We start from the raw sequence: 19,680 nt of genomic DNA on the forward strand, positions 1-19,680 counted from the left end.
TACCTTATCTACTTGTAAGTGTTTGTGTTCCGAACCAGATCGAATATAAAGTAATTCCGAATATTTCAGTTTTAAATCTTTTATCTTGTAATCTAGGTGAAAGAACCCTATTCGTTGCGGATATGCTCCGTTGCTATGGTGATTATACAAACGCATTCAAACTAAACGATTACTATCAACTTAACTTCACAACTGTGTATTTCAACAAAAAATTAAGGTAGGATCAATTTGTAGTTGAACGAAAATATTTCACAATTTTTTCTTTTTCGTTTTTGTTTTTCCTTGTTACGTTTTATATTTTATGTGAAAGCAGTATTTGTTAACATACGAGGGGGGGGCAGGGCGAAAAGCTCCTGGCTTTGGCTAAAAGAATATACAGGAGGATCACTTAATTATGATATTCTCCTCTCAGACTCACACACTTATTGCAGCGGTTCTTCAGTTTTTCGAAGCCCCATATCTTATCCCCAACGAATTTTTTTTCCTTTTTTTTTTTCGTTAAATTGCAAAGAAAACTACAGAAACGCTCGGCGAAATATTTATGTCGTTAATGAAAAAAATACTGGTCGCGAGCGTTTGATAAATGACCATCACAGCAGAATCTCATTCCAACCATTTCATCTTTTGCTGCACAGGCGTGGCTGCGTGGTAAGAAACTTGCTTCTCAACAACATGGTTCTCAGTTCAATCCGACTGCATGGCAACTTGGGTAGGGACTTCTGTTATAACCTCTGAGTGGATTCGGTAGACAGAGACTGAAAGAAGCCCATATAGATAAATGTGTGTGTGTGTGTGTGTGTGCGTGTGCGCGCGCTTGACAGCCGGTGTTGGTGTCGTTACGTCTCTGTAACTTAGCAATTCGGCTTAAGAGACTGATAGAATTAGTACTAGGCTTTAAAAAATAAGTCCTGGGTTGATTTGTTCAACTGAAACCCTTCAGGGCAGTGCTCCAGCATGGCCGCAGTCAAATGACTGAAACAAGTAAAAGAAAAGTAAAAAGTGAAAGTATCTGTTTCAAGTTCAAATGTAGGTGAAGTCACTTTTTTCCACTTTTCCCAAGTACCCGTAGCATTTTGATAATAATCAACTGCACCCTCTTGATTGGCAAGGGTTTATTTTGTACCTGAGAAAGAAAAAATGAGAGCAGATAAAATATATTCCTAAAGAGTTTATTACTTTTGCTACCAACATAAGACTGCCCTTGGACGGGTTGTATGATGCATCATTATCAACATCATCATCATCATCCTTTAACGTCTGTTTACCATGCTGGCATGGGTTAGACAATTTGATTGGGAAACCGTCCAACCCATGCAAGCATGGAAAACGGATGTTAAACGACGACAACAATGATGATGATGATGATGATGTTAAGTCAAAGAGCTGTACTAGGATCTAGTCGTCAGATTTGGCTTGGTTTCTCATCTGGATGTCCTTCCTAATGCCAACCACTTTACAGAGGGTACTGCGTGTTTCTTAAAGTGTCTCTGGCACAGGTGCCTTTTATGTGTCACAAGCACAGGCCATGACTATGATTCACTTAGCTTGATGTGTCTTCTCAAGTACATTAAATTTTAAATGCAAACTTGCTATTTTAATGTCATCTAAATTAAAATATTCCAACAAACTTATATTTTTAATTTATGCTCCAAACACCAGTTTAATAATGACGAAGTTGTTTTACTAAACTCTTCAACATTATTTTTAAAATCAATTGAAACACTAGCATTGTAATTCAATAGAAATATGGTAACAAAAAGGTTATATGAGGATTAATTATCATTGTTATTTTTCTTGGTACAGTTTAGTTAAGCTGTACATAAAAATAATCAGGAACAAGAGTGTGTTGGTATACTGTTCATTTTGCTTCATTCAGTTATACAGTGTGAGGGCAAGCATGACCAGCCATCTAAATCCCCAGACTGGTTGGTCTCCCGCCTAACTGAAAGTCCCTTCTCTGTGGACCAGATCACTAGCTGGCCTGCTGTGAAGTGTCCTGTCTACAGTTCATCGGTTATCAGTGCCCTACACTGGTACCAGGAACTCCTTTGGTGTCCGAACACTTCACAGAATTATGGGTTACAATTGGCCAGATTTCGTATCCAACCAATGACTCTACTCAGAAACTTGTATTATTCAGGAGTATCAGTTCAGACCGATCGGTCATGTTGCTGGGATGTGTCCTGGCTGGGTCCTGCATGTCACATTCCCTTCCCTGGTAATCCGGCCAGAGTGATGGTCAGCTTGTGCTGGTCAGCTGAATACCACATGGTCATATTGAATGAGAAAGTACCTCACAGAGACAGGGACTGAGTAGGACATTGCTTGCAAGATTGCCCAGGATAAACTAACAAATACCGGATGCAGTGTTGCACTGCAACAGCACAGGACCAATACCTGACATGGCCTGATTTGTCATTCTTCAGCTTATTGTTGCTGTGTTTACTGTTCTCAATGTTGCTACTGTTGCTAGCAAATATTTTATTTTATGAGTATCTCTTTTACAAATTAATTTACTTCATGAAATTCTATTAGTTTATCTGTTTTCACTCCTAAGATAATGGAAAGGCTGGAACCAAAACCCAAGTCTATATCAAGAGCACAAAAATGGACAGATTCGGTGGAAGAAGCCTATAGATTCCAATGTGCAGGTTACCGAGATGAGATGGAGTATAAATATTTTCAAAAAGCTAAAGTAAGTACGAAAGTAAAGATGTGTTGATAAGAGTTAAATAATTTCTTTAATTTCATTCTAATCAATTTTAATATTTTCTGAGCAGTGCCAGGGATTTCTTAGCTTAATAATGGTACAGAGCACTCAGCCAGAATTTCATAGGTACTGGGTTCAATTCTCTATAGTGGATTGCTGGCAAATTTTTAAAGGTAGTGACCAGGTGGAATTGTTTAGCACACTGGGCAAAATGCTCAGTAGCATTTCATCTGTCTTCACATTCTGAGTTTAAACTACACCAAGGTCAACTTTGCCGTTCATCCTTTCAGGTTCAATAAGAGTACCAGTTGACTTACACCCTCCCTCAAAAACTGTTGGCCTTGTGCCAAAATTTGAAATCAGTATTTTCTCAACAGTGACGAGATAAATAAATGGGTTATTACTTCATATTTTGTCACCAATATTTCACTCAAATGAACCTAGAAAACACAATGCCTTACTCCACCAAGATGTAAACAGATTCCACTCATATGCTGGCAACTGGGATGCTGCATATCTAACAAGTGTTTTGTAATAATAATATAATGAAATTATTGTATACAGTGCTCAGGTGCACAACAACTTGTCAGAAAGTGCATATAAAGTACATGCAGTAATGTAAAAATGTCTGGAAAGCGAACAATGTATGAGTCAGATACATGCTTGTGTGTGTAAGGAGGGGAGAAAATCAGGTGTGGTGTTGGCGAATCTCAGAAAGCATGGAAGTTTTGAAGGATGCAGTGCTCCGACAACTAACAACTAATGCCTGCAGTTTGTTCCATGCTTCAGCAACTCTCAGCATGAAAAAATGTTTCCTGAAGTCATGGGAGCTGTGCTGTTTTCTGACTTTGTAAATATGTCCACGGGTGTTAGACGGGTGGAGTTTGAAAAGGTGCTCAGAGTTATTGTTTGTACGATGGTTAATAATTTTATGGGTGTCTGCCAAGTCAGCTGCCACACGTCAGAGTTTCAATGTGTCCATGCCCAGGGAAGTAAGGCGTTCAGGATATGGCAAATGCCTGATGGAGGGTATTCTTTTGGTTGCATGTCGCTGAACAGCTTCCAGACGATTGATTCCAGTTCAAAGTTCAAATGTACTATATGTAATTGTGTGAGTGTGTGCATGTACAGCTTGTGTGCACAAACACACACACACACACACACAGAGGGTGCAGTGAATAAACTGTCATCGAAATTACATAAAAATGAAAATAACACTGACATCTCATTTTAACATATATGTACCAAAATAACATAAAAATATCTTGAAATATTTTGAAATACTAAAGAGTAAATTTATTCAGTAAAATTGCTGTTGGTTTCAACCGTGGTCTCCAGATGACTTCGAAATCTCCTGGATAGTCTCCTTGTTTATGTTGGTGAATGCTGCCATAATCCTTGCCTTCAAGTCATCTTTGGTGTTACAAGGAATTTTGTTGGTCTCTTGCTCAACTGTGTTCCAATTGTGCCCCTCCTGCCAAGGAAGTTGCAGTCTGAGGAGTTAGGTGGCCAGATGGTAGGAGTAATGACTGGGTCCTCCTGCTTGTGTGGCATAGTGCAGAGTCCTGTTGCCAGACATAGGGTCTTCCAGCAGCCACCCTCTTGACCCAGGGTAGCACTACCTCCTCCAGGCACTTGATGTAGGCCACCATGTTGAGGCTGTGTCGGAAGACGTCGCCATCACCAGTAATCACTCCAAACACCATAATGTTGACTGAATATTTGATTTATATCACTGTCGGTACATGTCCTCAGATTGACACCCAAACACTCTGAAAGCTTCATATTGAAGCTTCCAGTGCAAATGCCAAGCAGTACAGCATGGCGTTTCCAAATTTCTGGCAGAGTGAATTACATCATGGTGCTGTTTTTCTCACAGATGGTGCCCAACTGACCCTCCTGTACTGCATAGTTGACAAAATCAAAAACAAACAATACACGTGTGAAATTAAAAATATAAAATAGCAACAATTTACCCACCACACCCTGTATATATTGTGTGGTATAATTTTCAACAAGTAGCATTGGAATTAATATTTCAGTCAGGAAACCCTGTGTAGCTGTATTTCACAAGGCTCTTTGTGAGTTTTATGATGATGTTAATGGTTTCAAATTTTGGCACAAGGCCAGTAATATTGGTGAAGGATATTGGTTGATTACATCAACTCCAGTGTTCAACTGGTAATAATTTCATCAACCCTGAAATGATAAAATGCAAATTCGACCTCAGATAATAATAATTTATTTCTTTACTACCCACAAGGGGCTAAACACAGAGGGGACAAACAAGGACAGACAAAGGGATTAAGTCAATTACATCGACCCCAAAGGCAATGAGCTGGCGGAAATGTTAGCATGCCGGGCGAAATGCTGAGTGGAATTTCGTCTGTCTTTATGTTCTGTTTTCAAATTCTGCGGAGGTCAATTTTGCCTTTCATCCTTTCAGGGGTCGATAAATTAAGTACCAGTTGCATACTGGAGTTGATTTAATTGACTGCCCCCCCCCCCCCCAAAAAAAAAAATTGGGGGCCTTGTGCCTAGAGTAGAAAAGAATAATATTTCAGATTTGGTCACGAAGCCAGCAATTTTGGGGAGGATTACATCCACCCCAGCAGTCAACTGGAACTTACCATGGTTGAATAATATTCTTAACATGGCTTTTTAATCGCAGTTGGCAGTCTCACTAATTCAGTTTTAACTGAAATCAAATTTAGTTTTTTGAATTATGTTTGACTGCATTTAGACATAAAATACTTAAAATCTGGTGTAGAAGAAGAAAAGTTAAGAGAAAAATGTAGAGACCAAACTGGTCGACTGATGAGTAGTAATGCCTGACATCAAACACTTTGAATCCACACCATTCTTTTAATTTTGATTAAGAATTATTAGATTGATATTAATATAAAAGAGAAATGTTGAAGGAACATATTGGTAAAGGTTTCGTAAAATTTTATCCATCAGAAAAAAGATATTTAATTTTAATTCTCAAATTTTTATCAATTTTTACATGATATTGAAGGGACACACCTCATGTATGAACCAGACTGTTTCTTAGGCACACAAACACAACAAAAGATAAAAGACAACACAAATCAATACAAAGAGTTCGAATATTTATTTTCATTAGTCTAAATTATTTTTTATAAAAAAATGAAATTTTTTTGCTTAACTTTTTGTCGAATTAATTATTTTAATAACAAAATTATATTTTGATTTTTTTGATTTTGTCTCTTTGAGCAGTACTGAATCATCTAGTAAGGCAAATTACAAAAATTCAAATATTTTAACGGTCAAGTTTCACAATTTTTAAATTTCCAAACATGGAGTTAATTTGCATGCTAAAAATGACTTTATGTTTAATTTATTTATAAATTTTATAGTAAATAGAATATGATTATTTGTGGCTTTGTCGTCTCTATGAGCAGTACTGAAGTCTGTAGTAAGGCTGTCAAAAAAGCCAAATGCTATTTGTAATTATATTCTATTCAATATTAATTTTATTTTATTTATTTATAACAAAGTTATTTTATTAAATTTGTATAATTTTTTTCTCGTTATTTTTAAAATTCTTTAAATATATTCATTTGTAACTTTGTCTCTGTACAGTACCAAAATTACAGTACGTACATTATGTCCTGAAAAGGCAAAGTTGCAACGATTATCATTCATTTTTAATTTAATTTCTAAATGAAAACTAGTCAAATGAAAAGCTCGAAATTTTGTTTGAATTTTTTGGGAAATTTTTTGACTTCAAAATGACTGCAAAAAATGGTAATTTTATATATTTTTAATTAAAATTTTACTATTGCTGCAATGCCTGTAAAAACAATGAAAAATGCAGACACATACTAACAATATTTTTAACAATTAAACATGGAAAAGTAGAGGACAAAAAAAACTCATTAAAATAAGAGCTTAAGATATTGCTGCTAAAATTAAAATTTTAACTTTTTTCATTAAGTCATTTAGTAAAAAAAATAAGATTGAAATAAAAAAGGAAAAGGTGAAATTAATTGAATTCTTTTTAAAAATATGAAAAAGTACCTTAGAGGTACTTTTTGATTGCAATTTTACAGCAATATTTTTAAGCTCTAAGTTTAGTGAGTTTTTTCTTGTCCTCTACTTTTCCAGGTTTAATTGTTAAGAATATTTTTAGTATGCTGCTGCATTTTTCATTGGCTAGTATATATAGCAAAACCCCTTGTCTTTGAGGGTTAAAATGTACTGTGAATTCAGGGTTTTCTTCAGCAAGGACAGTTAGTGGCTTAAAATAAAGTACTCTTGAGTTTGTACAAAATAGAGATAATCTTTGCAAAACCATCAAAGCATGAAGACATATGAATTGGTACTCTTACTTCCCTTATGAAAAATATAGAGCAAAGATGATGAGAAAAATGTATTATTTCCACAATAAATCGAAATCAATATTTTATATTTTCAGATTGATAGATGGCCTCACAATGGCTATGTCAAGAAATTACAGAGGAAAGATGGCAGTTTTTTTTACTTCAATAAAACCAGAGAATGCCCGGAGAAAGATATTTCAAAAACTAAACTCTATGTATATTAGTCTCTAACCAGCTGGCAAAAATATATATATTACATAGGCACATACTCACTTTCCCTTTCACTCTCTCTCTCTCTATCTATGATATATGTATACATATATATATATATAAACAGCAATTTTAATTTATTGAACATTCCATAGCTAATTGGTTCATTGTCAACATGATGAATAAATGAATCCTAAATTATTTACTTCCATCAAACATTTCACAAATAAGCTGCATTTATTATTAAAAATACACCTGCTTCTAATGAGATGAATCCAAAAAACTCTCTCAATCTGATCTGCAATAAAAACTTCATTAAAATTTAGGACTGATTGATTGTTGCCTCATTATTGATTTTGTCTATATCTCCCATGCTTGCAATTGGCAACACCATCTATGAGGTCTTGGTTGATTCTTTTGCTTCTGCCTTTCTTAACCAGTGGAAGACATGCGCTCCACAACTGAACTGAAGTCCTAAAACCAAGATGCCACATAAAAAGCATTGATATCGGTACTGGTGCCATGTTAAAAGCACTAACAATGGTTCCACATAAAAAAAAAATCCAGTGCACTCAGTAAAGTGGTTAGAATTAGAAAGGGCATCCAGCCATAGAAACCAAGCTTCTGTCAAGCCATCCAACACAGAACAAATCTTCAAGGTGATATGTCCAACCAGGTGAACAGAAGAGAACATGGATTGAACTGCAGTCTTGCCATGCTGGCATAGCTGAGGGGTAGGTCTTTTCAAACACTGCTTATCACCAACTGTTTCCGTCCTTTGTCATCTCCTTCATGAGGCTCAACATTCAGCCTTTGCCACCTCATCTCATGTCTTCCTAGGTCTCCAGAATTTCCATCTACTGTAAGCAATCAACTCTTCTTTTCGCACTTAACCTCATCCACAATATACATCATACTTCCAGATGAATGCAGTCTTCTCTCTTGCACTTTTCTATCAACACAATTGAACTTTGTTACACATGCAAATTGACAATGCATAATCATCAGAGCATGCTCATTTCATTTCTTTCTAGTCTTCTCAGGAACTCTGCATTCAGTGTCACTATTTCACTCCCATGTAGCAAGGAGACTATAAGTCGGCATTATATTGTCTGCGTTTGACTCTGAGAGAGAAACGTTTTGTTACCAGCAGAGCTAGTAGCAGCCCCAGCTCTTCTTACTATATTTCTACAACATTCCCTTACACAAATAATTAGGTCAGTCACTTGAGAGCATTGATTTGTCATGTACAATGTTTATTGCTCCGGCACACCTACCACATCCAAAACTGCTTTATTAACTCACCCATGACCACTGCATCTCCTGTGTCCATACTTTGCATTGGTCTTATTACATAATTTATAGTAATTCCACATACTGAATAAGGCTATTTCCCTGACAAAGCAGGGTCCTGTTTGTTTTTGTAATTATACTTTAGTCTTTGCCAAGTTAATTTAGAGGCCCTTCCATGCCAGAAATTTCTTCTCTAACCCTACAACCACTAAGCATTTCGCCAGGTGTGCTAACGATTCTGCCAGCTCGTTGCTTATTTAATTACACTGATTTGAACTAGTCATGTATTACCTTGTAACTTTGGGATTTCAATGACATGATTGTCTATTTTCAGAATATTTTAGGGTAAGTGTGAGAGGCCAGTTTGAAGTTAAAACAGGTACATTATTTTGGTCGGATATAATTGGTTTAAAAGTTAAAGGGGGGTTAAACTCCTCTAGCCTAGAGGACCAAGATATATAGACAATGACTGAGCTTTGGGCCCTGACGGTCCCCTACATGCACACTAAATCTGTCACTCTATTAATTGCTCTCAACTTACCGATAGCATCTTTGAACATGGCTCTCACAAGCCAAACATCACATCTTCAGTATTTAGCAGACCACTAAGTGAAAGACTCAAAGACTTTTTCCAGGTCATCAAATGTTAGGTGCAGCAGGGTTACTCCAGCACAAAAGTTAGTCTACTTCTCCTCGGCTAACTTTTGCATAAGTTGATCAAGCTATAACTCTTTCAAGGACTTTTATGATCTAGTCCAACAATAGCCATCATTATCTCTTTGCAAGTCATCAAGCTTTGCCATGGTAACAGTTGACTATAATGCTGCAATACCAGTCACTGAGTATGACACTTTCCTATATAATCTGATTGACTGATGCAGGTAACTAGTACATATCCTACTCTGCCAGATATTTTAAGCATCTCAATATCATTGATAGACCAAGAACTTTTTCTATCTTCATATCCTTAACTCCTTTATCAAACTGCTGAATTGCAGGTCCCTCTATTTGGTCCCCTTTTCCCCCTCAGCATTCTTTGCATTTGATAACCTTTCATAGTAGCACTACAATACCTCTTTTCAGAATCCTTGTTTTAAACAAAAGAGGAAGGCAGGTACAGACGGAACATTCTACATTTGTTATCAAATCATAAATATATTTACAAGTAAATGGTTTATATTAGTTAGGCAGGTGTCCTCAGCTTCATCGTTACTTTCACTTACGTTTCTGCTGTTGAATGCTCCAGACTTTTTCAGGTGTTGAGTTGAAATCGGTTGTATTGGAATTTCAAACCTAGTCCTTTATTTGATCTGCAGGGGTACACTATTCTCATTGTCTGTCTGTATGTATGTAGATAGATATCACAATCTACAATGCAAACAGCAGATTGGGGAAACAATTCATAAAATTTTCCTTCATGGATTAAATGTTATGTGTTTAGGAACTGTGCTTCTCCATTTATCTTATACAACATCTAAAACTTTTCAACAGTATAAATTCCACATCTCAACAGTATAGAATTGTATTGACAAGTATGTTTTCTAAATAAAATTAAACTTGCAAATATATGGAAAGGAGTTAAATTTGACTTTTTGCTCACCGGATTGTCTGCCCTTGTTATGTTTGAATGTGACAAATACTCTGGCACAGATCACCAATTTGATCCTACAGAAGCCTTGTGAACAGAAACCTTGTGAATGAAACTGAGTAGACTATTTATAATTGAAATGGCTGGCTTTGTCACACACTATCATGTTGATTATACTCAAGGACTGTTCAGGTTCCACCTGTGAAATGGAATACCCAGTTGGTCAGTTGTCTGGACAGCTGGATTTACTCATGGTTGAAACTAACTGACAAGCAGTAAACTAAGAAAAAGTACTTTAATTTATGTTATATTACAATATATTATTTGCATAAATTATGGAAAGAAGTTGAAATGGTAAATGAGCTTAAAAGAAATATATTGTCTGATGTCTAAATTCTTCATCTAATTTTTATGTATCCAGTAATTCCTTTACAACAGCCCAGAAAACATTTTATAGTAACTTTGCCCATATTAATCTCATCAAATTATCTTTAAATGATTTTAAAACACTAACTATACAAAATACTACTTCACTCTCACAAAAACAAAATGACAAACACTATTGTAAATAATTGCTTTCAATTTAGGCACAAAAGCCAGTAATTTTGAAAGAAGGGGGAATTAGTTGGTACTGTTGACCCAATAACAGACTGGTACTTATTTCATCTACTCAGAGAGCTGAAAGGCAAAGCTAACCTCAGTAAACCAGAATAAATACTTCAAGGAATTTCTTACAATTTTGCCCTTAATACCAGATGGATTTCGTGTTCATGGACAATTTTAGGTTTTGACAGCTTTGGTTTCCAATCACTCTCAAGTTACCTTCAATCAAATATTGTTTCAGAAGCAAGTTTTTATTATTATTATTGCCAGCGCCGCCCCGACTGGCCTCCGTGCCGGTGGCACGTAAAAGCACCATCCGTTCGTGTCTGTTGCCAGCCTCGCCTGGCCCCCGTAGCACCATCCGTTCGTGGCCGTTGCCAGCCTCACCTGGCCCCCGTGCCAGTGGCACGTAAAAAGCACCATCCGATCATGGCCGTTGCCAGCCTCGCCTGGCCCCTATGCCGGCGGCACGTAAAAAGCACCATCCGTCCGTGGCCGTTTGCCAGCTCCATCTGGCACCTGTGCGGGTGGCATGTAAAAAGCACCCACTACACTCAAGGAGTGGTTGGCATTAGGAAGGGCATCCAGCTGTAGAAACATTGCCAGATCAGACTGGGCCTGGTGCAGCCTTCTGGCTTCCCAGACCCCAGTTGAACCATCCAACCCATGCTAGCATGGAAAGCGGACGCTAAATGATGATGATCTATATATTAATACACTAAGGCTGAATGCATTATGCTGTCACGTAATTAGTTGAAAAGAAAGAAAAAGAGGGAGAGAAGTGTTAAGATGAGGTAATAGTTATGTGTTTAAAAAGTGAATTGAAAGAAGAAATATTGAGAAAGAGAGTCAGAAATCCAATGTTTAGCAGAGGATGATGTTCTGGTGGTGAGGTTACAGAGATGAAGTTATACTGAGAGTGAGAGGTAGAAAGAGAGAGAGAGAGAATAGTGCATTATGCTGTCATGTGGTTAGTGGAAATCAGAGGTGAAGAGAAAGAGAGAAATGATAAGATGAAGAGAGGAATGACATGGTTAAAAAGTTAGTTGAAATAAAAGGTAAAGAGAGAAATATAAAGTGTTTAACAGGAAATTTTAAACATCATATTGTGACTGATAAGAAAATAACATTTTAATATTCAATTTCTTACATTTTCTACTCTCTGTTGGTCTATCTATCTACATTGATAAATACATTGATGGGTGGACAGAAGAAAGGTTTACATCAGCTATAATAATAAACTTATCATAAATACAAAGATCTTTCAATGAAAGTGAAATAACTTAGCAAAATAGCCATGGATGTTATTCTTTTTAACTTATTTTTCAAACAATGTATTGACAAGAAAAGTTGATACAAAAATCTAAACTGAAATCAAACAACCTTGGTTGGCAAATAACCAAACTGTTACTGAAAGTTATGACAATGGTGGTGGTGAGTGGAAAGTGAAAAATGTTGATTTCTTTTAACTAAACTTTTTACATCACCTATCACTTAATGCATACACACAAGTGCAACTATATATATATATAATATATATATATATATATACCATCTGCTCACTTGAAAACTGATATTTGGTTACAAAATATGGATGACACGATGTAATCTAGCAAGAGAAGGAATGAAACGACATAAAGAGAAGCAGAGTGTGAAATCACTAGAACAAGCAGAGAAGCATCAGTGCAGAAGGGAAAATATGAATCAAAGAGTATAGAGTGAGTATTTACAACAGATAAGAGATTATGTTCACCATAGAATAGAAAATGAGAGAACATCAAAAAAGTAACAGTAAATGTAGAGTTGAAAGTTACATTGGTGACATGAATATTCTCAGTAATTACTGTGAACTCTTAGATTTATAAATGAACCTCTGAACTGCTGAGAGTATATGAAAATCATGGTCCCTTAATTACAGCCTAAACCAGATTTGAAAGGTGCTTTTAAATGAAAATAATACAGAATAAGCAATTTCAAAAGAAACACTAATTTTGGATGCTCTATATAAACTTCCCACCATCCACAAAATTTCATATTTACTATGGAATTTCCATAGGTACAGCTAATTATTATTAATAAAATAAAAAGTTAAGAGAAAACAAGTGACATACATTGATTACAAGGTGAGCTTTATTCAGAAAGGAAATAGGGTTTCTCCAACTGTTCTACTTTTCAATAATTCAACCAATTTAATTACTTCTATAGTTAAGTTAGGGTTAACATATTTAATGCACTGAAATTGTAAATCCAATAAGAAATACTAATACAGGACTAAACTACACTAACTCAATGACTAACATTTTAACAATTCAGAATCCAAGGTAACCAATGAGAGTTTGCATTGGCAACAGCAATAAAATCCAAGACAGTGGAGGCATCAATAGATTTTGTTCCAGTGAGGCATGAAAAAGTGGTAAAGTTACAACCAACAGAAGAGAGGAGGAAGTGAATAGGTTAAGAAGGAAGAGATTGCAAGTAGATGAGTAGAGTAAATAAGAGAGTAAATAGAGAAAGTAAGAAGTTGATTGTGAGGAGAGTGACCCAAGTATAAGAGACAGAGTGTGGAGAGTGCTAGGGTTGACGAGAGGAAATCATTCAAACTGATACAAGTGGAGGTTTTTAGTAAAAAAAAAAAAAAAATATTGAGTCATTGCCATCAAGTGAAAATATTAAGCAGTCACCGTTAAAGAGTAATTAAAGGAATAAAATTTTTACCTAAAGAGGAGTGGGAAATTAAGATAATGGACAGAAGACCTTAATTACTCTCTCAGTGACTCAAACTCAGTACATATGAAATAAACTGAAAGAACTGTCTGGAAAGATTTTTTGCTTCAGCAGTGAAATAGTGGGGAGACAACTGCAGACAGCTTAGAAACAGTCGCAAGGTAAATTACGAAGTGCATATTCAAGAATTCACAATGCAATTATCTCAAAGATTCATTTTCTAAACTTACTAATGCTTTTCATCTGAAATATATGATATTGGTACATTAACCCAGGGATTCTTTCATTACTACTTTGGCAAATATAGTGAAGTTTATACTTCGGTGAAACATCACCAGAGTTGCCGTGAAGATCATAGGGAGACCATTTCACATTCCATTGTTCCCCTAAAGAATTGTTATATTTTTACAATATTGAGTATCTCCCTTCATGAATGCTTGTATTTAGTAGTAGCTAATAATATTCAGTAAGAACACAGCTAAAAAAACCATATTCATATAATTTTATTATATACATACATTCGTTCATTCAAAAATTAAAATGTTTGTCTAAACCAGTTCATACTTTTGTGAATGCATTGAAGAAAAAAGTAAACAGTTGTTACCTTGTAAATTTTATATTTTTATTTACCATAGAAATACGGCTCCACAATTTTTACGTAGTAGGAGTTTCCAAGTTTCCAAACTGATGAACTAATTGTAGAGTAATGAAAAACAAATGAGAAATATTTCAAAATATGACTTTCACTACTACATTTCAACTATTATAGAGCTCAAGCACAACCCAAATACAGTAAGATACTTGCATTTAGTTTACATTTTTAACAAATTCAGAGAACTTTAGGTTCCAAGTCCTGATATTTACATTTCTGTCATTTCTAACCAAGAAAATGCAAATTATAAACACCTATTTTCACATTTAAAAAAAAATCTAAGTATTTACATTTTTCAGTTTAAGATTTTAAAAAAAAAAAGTACAAACAATATGAAAATTACATTAGATTTCATGACATTAAAATACATTAATGCAAATATTTTGCAAGTGCCAATTGTGCTGACACTAGTGTTATGATATTTTTGGTATCAATGAAGGTAGAAAAAAACCCTGCATAAAACCAATATTTACCAGGTATTCCAATGTGACCAATATCCTTGGATGTACTTTACCTGGTTTTATAAGCCAGGCATACAAACATTGAAACCCCACTACCTGGATTGTGAATACTGCAAAAGATTATCAATTGGGAGCATAATTTCTGCCATGAACGTAAAGTAAATTGCCGAGACAACAACAGTACAATGTATGCGATGAAATGTGTACTCAACCCACTTTTCCAGTGTTTTGAATTTCCAGCTACCACGCCTTTATAATATGGTTTCCAAATTATAATTTTAAGTGAAAAGGTTGAGAGGAAATATTTGCTCTTCAAGATTAAATATAAGCTCTAGGACATAATACAAAACAAAGCTTTATCTTCAGCTAAATATCATAGACTGTTATACATTTATGCCGAGATGAATCAGGCACAGAGAAAAAAATGGAAAAAGGAAATAAAGGAACAAAATCAGAAACATTATATTGTAAGTGGTTTGCTGGAATCTTTATTTGAGAATGTTGTTCTGAGTTGGTCAAATATTGAGACTGGAGGAAAACAGTTTTTCCCCGCTGACAACCAACCAGATAGTGTTATAAACAATTGAAAACAAGAACTTGACCCAGAATAACAATGCTACTGAAAGATATGCAGTTATTAAGCCACCACTGAACAAAAAATAAATGTTCTTGTTCAAAGAGTACATGCCCATTTCTACAATCAACTTTGGTTCTAAGACAACGAACAACACAACAAAAACAGTAAAATGGCAGGATGAAGATTAAGAGTACTTTTAGATAAAATAATTATTTCCAAAGTCTTTGAAGATAGAATAAACACAGGGATAAACTAAGAGAAATTAGTTTTGAAATTAAGCAAGTTATGCTTTATTATAAATTCTTTGGCGGAGAAAAACAGGGCACTTCACAAAAAATTAAAAGTTGGACTAGATTCAAACATCATACAGTTTATATTTTTAAAGAACATAAACACTAAAAGAGTTGGGAAAAAAATTAGGACTGAAACTAATATAATAATAATGACAAAAAAAAACTTTTTTTAAATAAAAATAAACAGTTTTAAGGAAAGAAATAAAGCAACCATGAGATACATGAAGCCAACCCTTTTTGATCATTTAAAATCCTACTATTTTCATTTCTTTTATCTAAAATATAACTTTACCAGGGAAGAAGTCAAATTTAGTAATGTAATTAAAAGGTTAAGATCTTGAAATGTAACTTGTCTTACATCACTTCTGAATTCTTTTAATATCAGTACTAAACCCTCCCATTACCATTTAAAACATTCTACTCAATAAACCAATATTTATACCAATAAGGTATTTATATATGAAAAAAACTTTTAAAGCTATCTGTACTTTGTAAAACAAAAATATCAAGTTATCAACAGAACGAAAGAGTATTTCAATTTAACTGCTCCTGCAACATAGAACAATATTAAAAAATCCTTAAGAAATATTGACCTTAAACAGGTATTAGAAGTAATAAAAGGAAGCCATGGAGGAAAACAAAATTCAAATTGTCAGGATTATAAAAAGCAATTCTGTTTGAGAAACAGAGCTAAAATAAACTTATTTGTTCTCTTCCAGAAAAGTAATACAATAAGAGGTTGCAATGGTTAAAAGAAATTATAACTTATAACGAATGATGCATAGATGTGGGCAATTGTGGTGGCAATAACAGGAACAATGATTCCAAGTCTCCTTGCAAATATTCTTCAGCTATAACTCCATTGGTTCTTCATCTGGAGTATTAGATTCTGGAACTTGGGGAGATGTTACACTTGTAGTGGAAGCAGAAACGTCAGCACTTTCAGAAGCTGAACTGTTGGTTCCTCCATCCTCCTTTTGCAGCATTTGATCAGGTTGGCAACAGTTAGTTTCCATGACTGAAGATGCTTCATTACTGTCATTGTCTTCCTCACATCTTTTACTCTCTTCATCTGGTTGAGGTATCTGGGTATTGTCAGCTTCTGATATAGCTGGTGTCATTTCATCAGAAGAAGAAACTGAATTGTCTGTACAAGCAATATCAGTAACGACCGAGTCGGCATTATCAGCAGACTCTGCTTGTGCTACAGTAGCAGCCTCTGAAGTGCTGGTATTAGCAGAAGAACAGATCTTTACTGTAGGTTCATGGTGGGACACTGGTACATCAGTGGTTTCAGAAATATCTGCAGATGAGGGAAAAGATTGTGAAGAGAAAGATGATGTTGATGACAGTGGAGTGCTTGAGTCTTGGCACAGCTCTGGCTGTAACTGATTTGTGGGTACTGATGCACATGTATGACTTGCTGTGATAGAACTCGTAATAGTACTGCTAGTGTTTGTTGTCAAACTGGATTTGTTTGTAACTGAATCAGAACTGTCACAGTTCTTTACCATATCTTTTGGAAGAATGAACTGAACTTTCGAAGTTTCTTCAGATATAACTGCAAATAAAGAAAAAATGGGTTAAATATATGTACAAGGGAGAGAAAGAAAGTGTAACATTTAATAGAGAAATAAATAAAAGTTAAGTATTTATAGGTAAAATTTAACATTATGAAGGAGAACAAATGATTAAGAATTGACTCACTATGGAAACTGTTAGAAATCGAACTGCTCTCCGATGAAGCTGGTTGTGTTTGAATGTCTTCCATTTTAGTCTCCAGTTTGCTTCTACTGTTTTCTTCCTCCAGTTGCATTATATCTGCTAATACATCAGTAGCTGGTGGGTCTTTTTGGGTTAGTTCCCTTGGCTGATGATTGGCACAGCTGTCTGCTGTAGATAGTTCAGTACTTTCTTCATGACCATTTTGACTAGTAGGAGACTGTTGAGAATTATCATCACCACTACTTAAAGTAGACTCTTCCCCACTGCTACTAGTAGAAGATTGAACAGAGTCTCGGTCATCAGATATGGAGTCAAAAGAAGATGAAGAATCCTCTTTATCACACTTATCTTCTGCAATTGAAGAGTTATTAATTTCTACATTGTTGTTACCTAAATCTGTAGAATGGACTGTTCCTGGTAGCGGTGGTGAAGGTAATGTCCTACTACTAAGCGACACATTTCGTTCATCACAGTTTTCATCGTATGTCGGACTGTCTGGTTTATCAGAATCAGACTTAGAAGATGGCCAGATGGTAGCAGAATCAATGGAAGTTGCTTGCCAAAGAGGCGGTGAAGGAACAGGCAATGGTGGAGGAGTGTGTGGTGGGGTACGTATTGATGCAGTATGTCCATTAATATCAATCCCATTAACAATATTCCGTGACTCACAAACAACTTTTCTAAAGAGAAAGAAAAGCAAGTCTTATGACAGTTATACATGTAACTAAACATGAAACAATAAAAGTGAGAAAAACGTTAATGTACAGATATCAAAAGGATAAAAATAGTTTTCAATTTCTATCTTTAAATGGGTTATTTTAACTAAGACTTATGAATTTTTGAAGTTAAATAACTGTCAAGTACTTTCAATTGAAATATGTACTAACCTTCCGTATGGATCCACAGTGCTAACAACCATGATGTTCTGAAAAAGGAGAGAATTTTATTTTAATTTTTTGTAGAGTATCGGACATCCTACATGGGAAGATAAATAAGAGTAATGAAAGACTGATTTAAGAAAACTTGGTTGTAAAATTTGGTTTTTAAAAGAAATGCTAAAACACAAGGTAAGAGTTTTTTCCACAAGGCAGCAGTCTCTTAATACCTTTAAATTTTGGTGTAGAGATTAGGGAGAGCAACAATACAATCAGAAAGAAGCAAAATAGATTTAGCAATTAAGTTCTGGTGAATTATTATTACAGTTTATTATATTAGTAATAGAAAAAGCAGAACAGGGCAGATCAAGAGTTGCAAGATTTTTTACATTATCAATGAAGTAAATAACTTCTGAATATACACACCAACAAATGTGACAGCAATATTTTATAACATGTAGATTTAGAATTTGTAAGAATATTTGCATCTAGAAGGGCTGTTTGAAATTGAAGGGTTTCTTTGTGCTAAAGAATACTTACAGTCTTTACATTATTTTGTTGACACCTGTCATTCTCAGAGCCTGTAATCTAAGTAGTTTCTGCTCTACCTAGAAAACTGTTCTATCCCCCCCATACTAGACGATTATTATCAAATACCTTAGTTATCCTCCTCATTATTATTCACTTCTCTTTTTCATACTCTCTCTCTCTTTTACTCTTTTACTTGTTTCAGTCATTTGACTGCGGCCATGCTGGAGCACCGCCTTTAGTCGAGCAACTTGACCCCGGGACTTATTCTTTTGTAAGCCCAGTACTTATTCTATCGGTCTCTTTTGCCGAACCGCTAAGTGACGGAGACATAAACACACCAGCATCGGTTGTCAAGCAATGCTAGGGGGACAAACACAGACACACAACTGGATTCTTTCAGTTTCCGTCTACCAAATCCACTCACAAGGCTTTGGTCGGCCCGAGGCTATAGTAGAAGACACTTGCCCAAGGTGCCACACAGTGGGACTGAACCCGGAACCATGTGGTTGGTAATCAAGCTACTTACCACACAGCCACTCCTGCGCCATGTAAATTTTTTGTTATATATTTTCTGAAGGTGTGCAATAGGCTCAGGGATCTTTCGGCATTCATATACTTGACCCTTACATTACCGGATTTCTGCTGAAATACACTTTAATTAATCTTGAAAATAATATATTTAGTAAAATAGCTTTACCATTAAGCTAGTGTTTATTAACATGAATTAACATGAAATTTTGATGGATGGTTTTAATTTAAATTGCTACAAAGCAGGAAGCTTGTATCATAGATAACAAGAGTAGTCTCATGCAGGTTGGTATCAAGAGGGTTAATGTTCTTGGGGTAGAGTTCTCATTTAGTCCTTAATGCTTTTTCAGAGATTAGTGACACATTAACTATCAAAACCTAATTATACTTCTATCCTTACATTATGAATGGAAACCTAACCACTAATTCTATCATTCACCCAAACCACATCAGTTTTATTATCTACCTTGCTAAGCACATACCTACACTTACAGTTCTGGACTTATTAATGCACCCCCAAAATCTTAAATGCTGTTCTTGATGGATCATGTCAACATATTCCCC

The 19,680-nt window shown here is 35.3% G+C and overlaps 2 protein-coding genes across 2 annotated transcripts in view; one reads left to right on the forward strand and one right to left on the reverse strand.

The window, feature by feature from the left end:
- Positions 1-7,591, forward strand: part of LOC115213403 (meiosis expressed gene 1 protein homolog) — a 10,633-nt gene extending 3,042 nt beyond the window's left edge. Inside the window, exons 2-4 of the mRNA XM_029782354.2 lie at positions 97-217; positions 2,558-2,695; positions 7,152-7,591. Of these exons, the coding sequence (XP_029638214.1) occupies positions 2,561-2,695; positions 7,152-7,280 (264 nt within the window). The 5' untranslated portion in view covers positions 97-217; positions 2,558-2,560 and the 3' untranslated portion in view covers positions 7,281-7,591. The remainder of the gene's footprint in view (positions 1-96; positions 218-2,557; positions 2,696-7,151) is intronic.
- A 6,483-nt stretch (positions 7,592-14,074) lies between these two features.
- LOC115212772 (serine/threonine-protein phosphatase 4 regulatory subunit 2) overlaps positions 14,075-19,680 on the reverse strand; it is a 37,552-nt gene continuing 31,946 nt past the window's right edge. The window contains exons 5-7 of the mRNA XM_029781450.2: positions 18,070-18,107; positions 17,165-17,862; positions 14,075-17,018 (exon numbers count right to left, since the gene is read on the reverse strand). Of these exons, the coding sequence (XP_029637310.1) occupies positions 16,309-17,018; positions 17,165-17,862; positions 18,070-18,107 (1,446 nt within the window). The 3' untranslated portion in view covers positions 14,075-16,308. The remainder of the gene's footprint in view (positions 17,019-17,164; positions 17,863-18,069; positions 18,108-19,680) is intronic.

This window comes from Octopus sinensis, linkage group LG6, assembly GCF_006345805.1.
Source record: "Octopus sinensis linkage group LG6, ASM634580v1, whole genome shotgun sequence".
Taxonomy (NCBI): domain Eukaryota; kingdom Metazoa; phylum Mollusca; class Cephalopoda; order Octopoda; family Octopodidae; genus Octopus; species Octopus sinensis.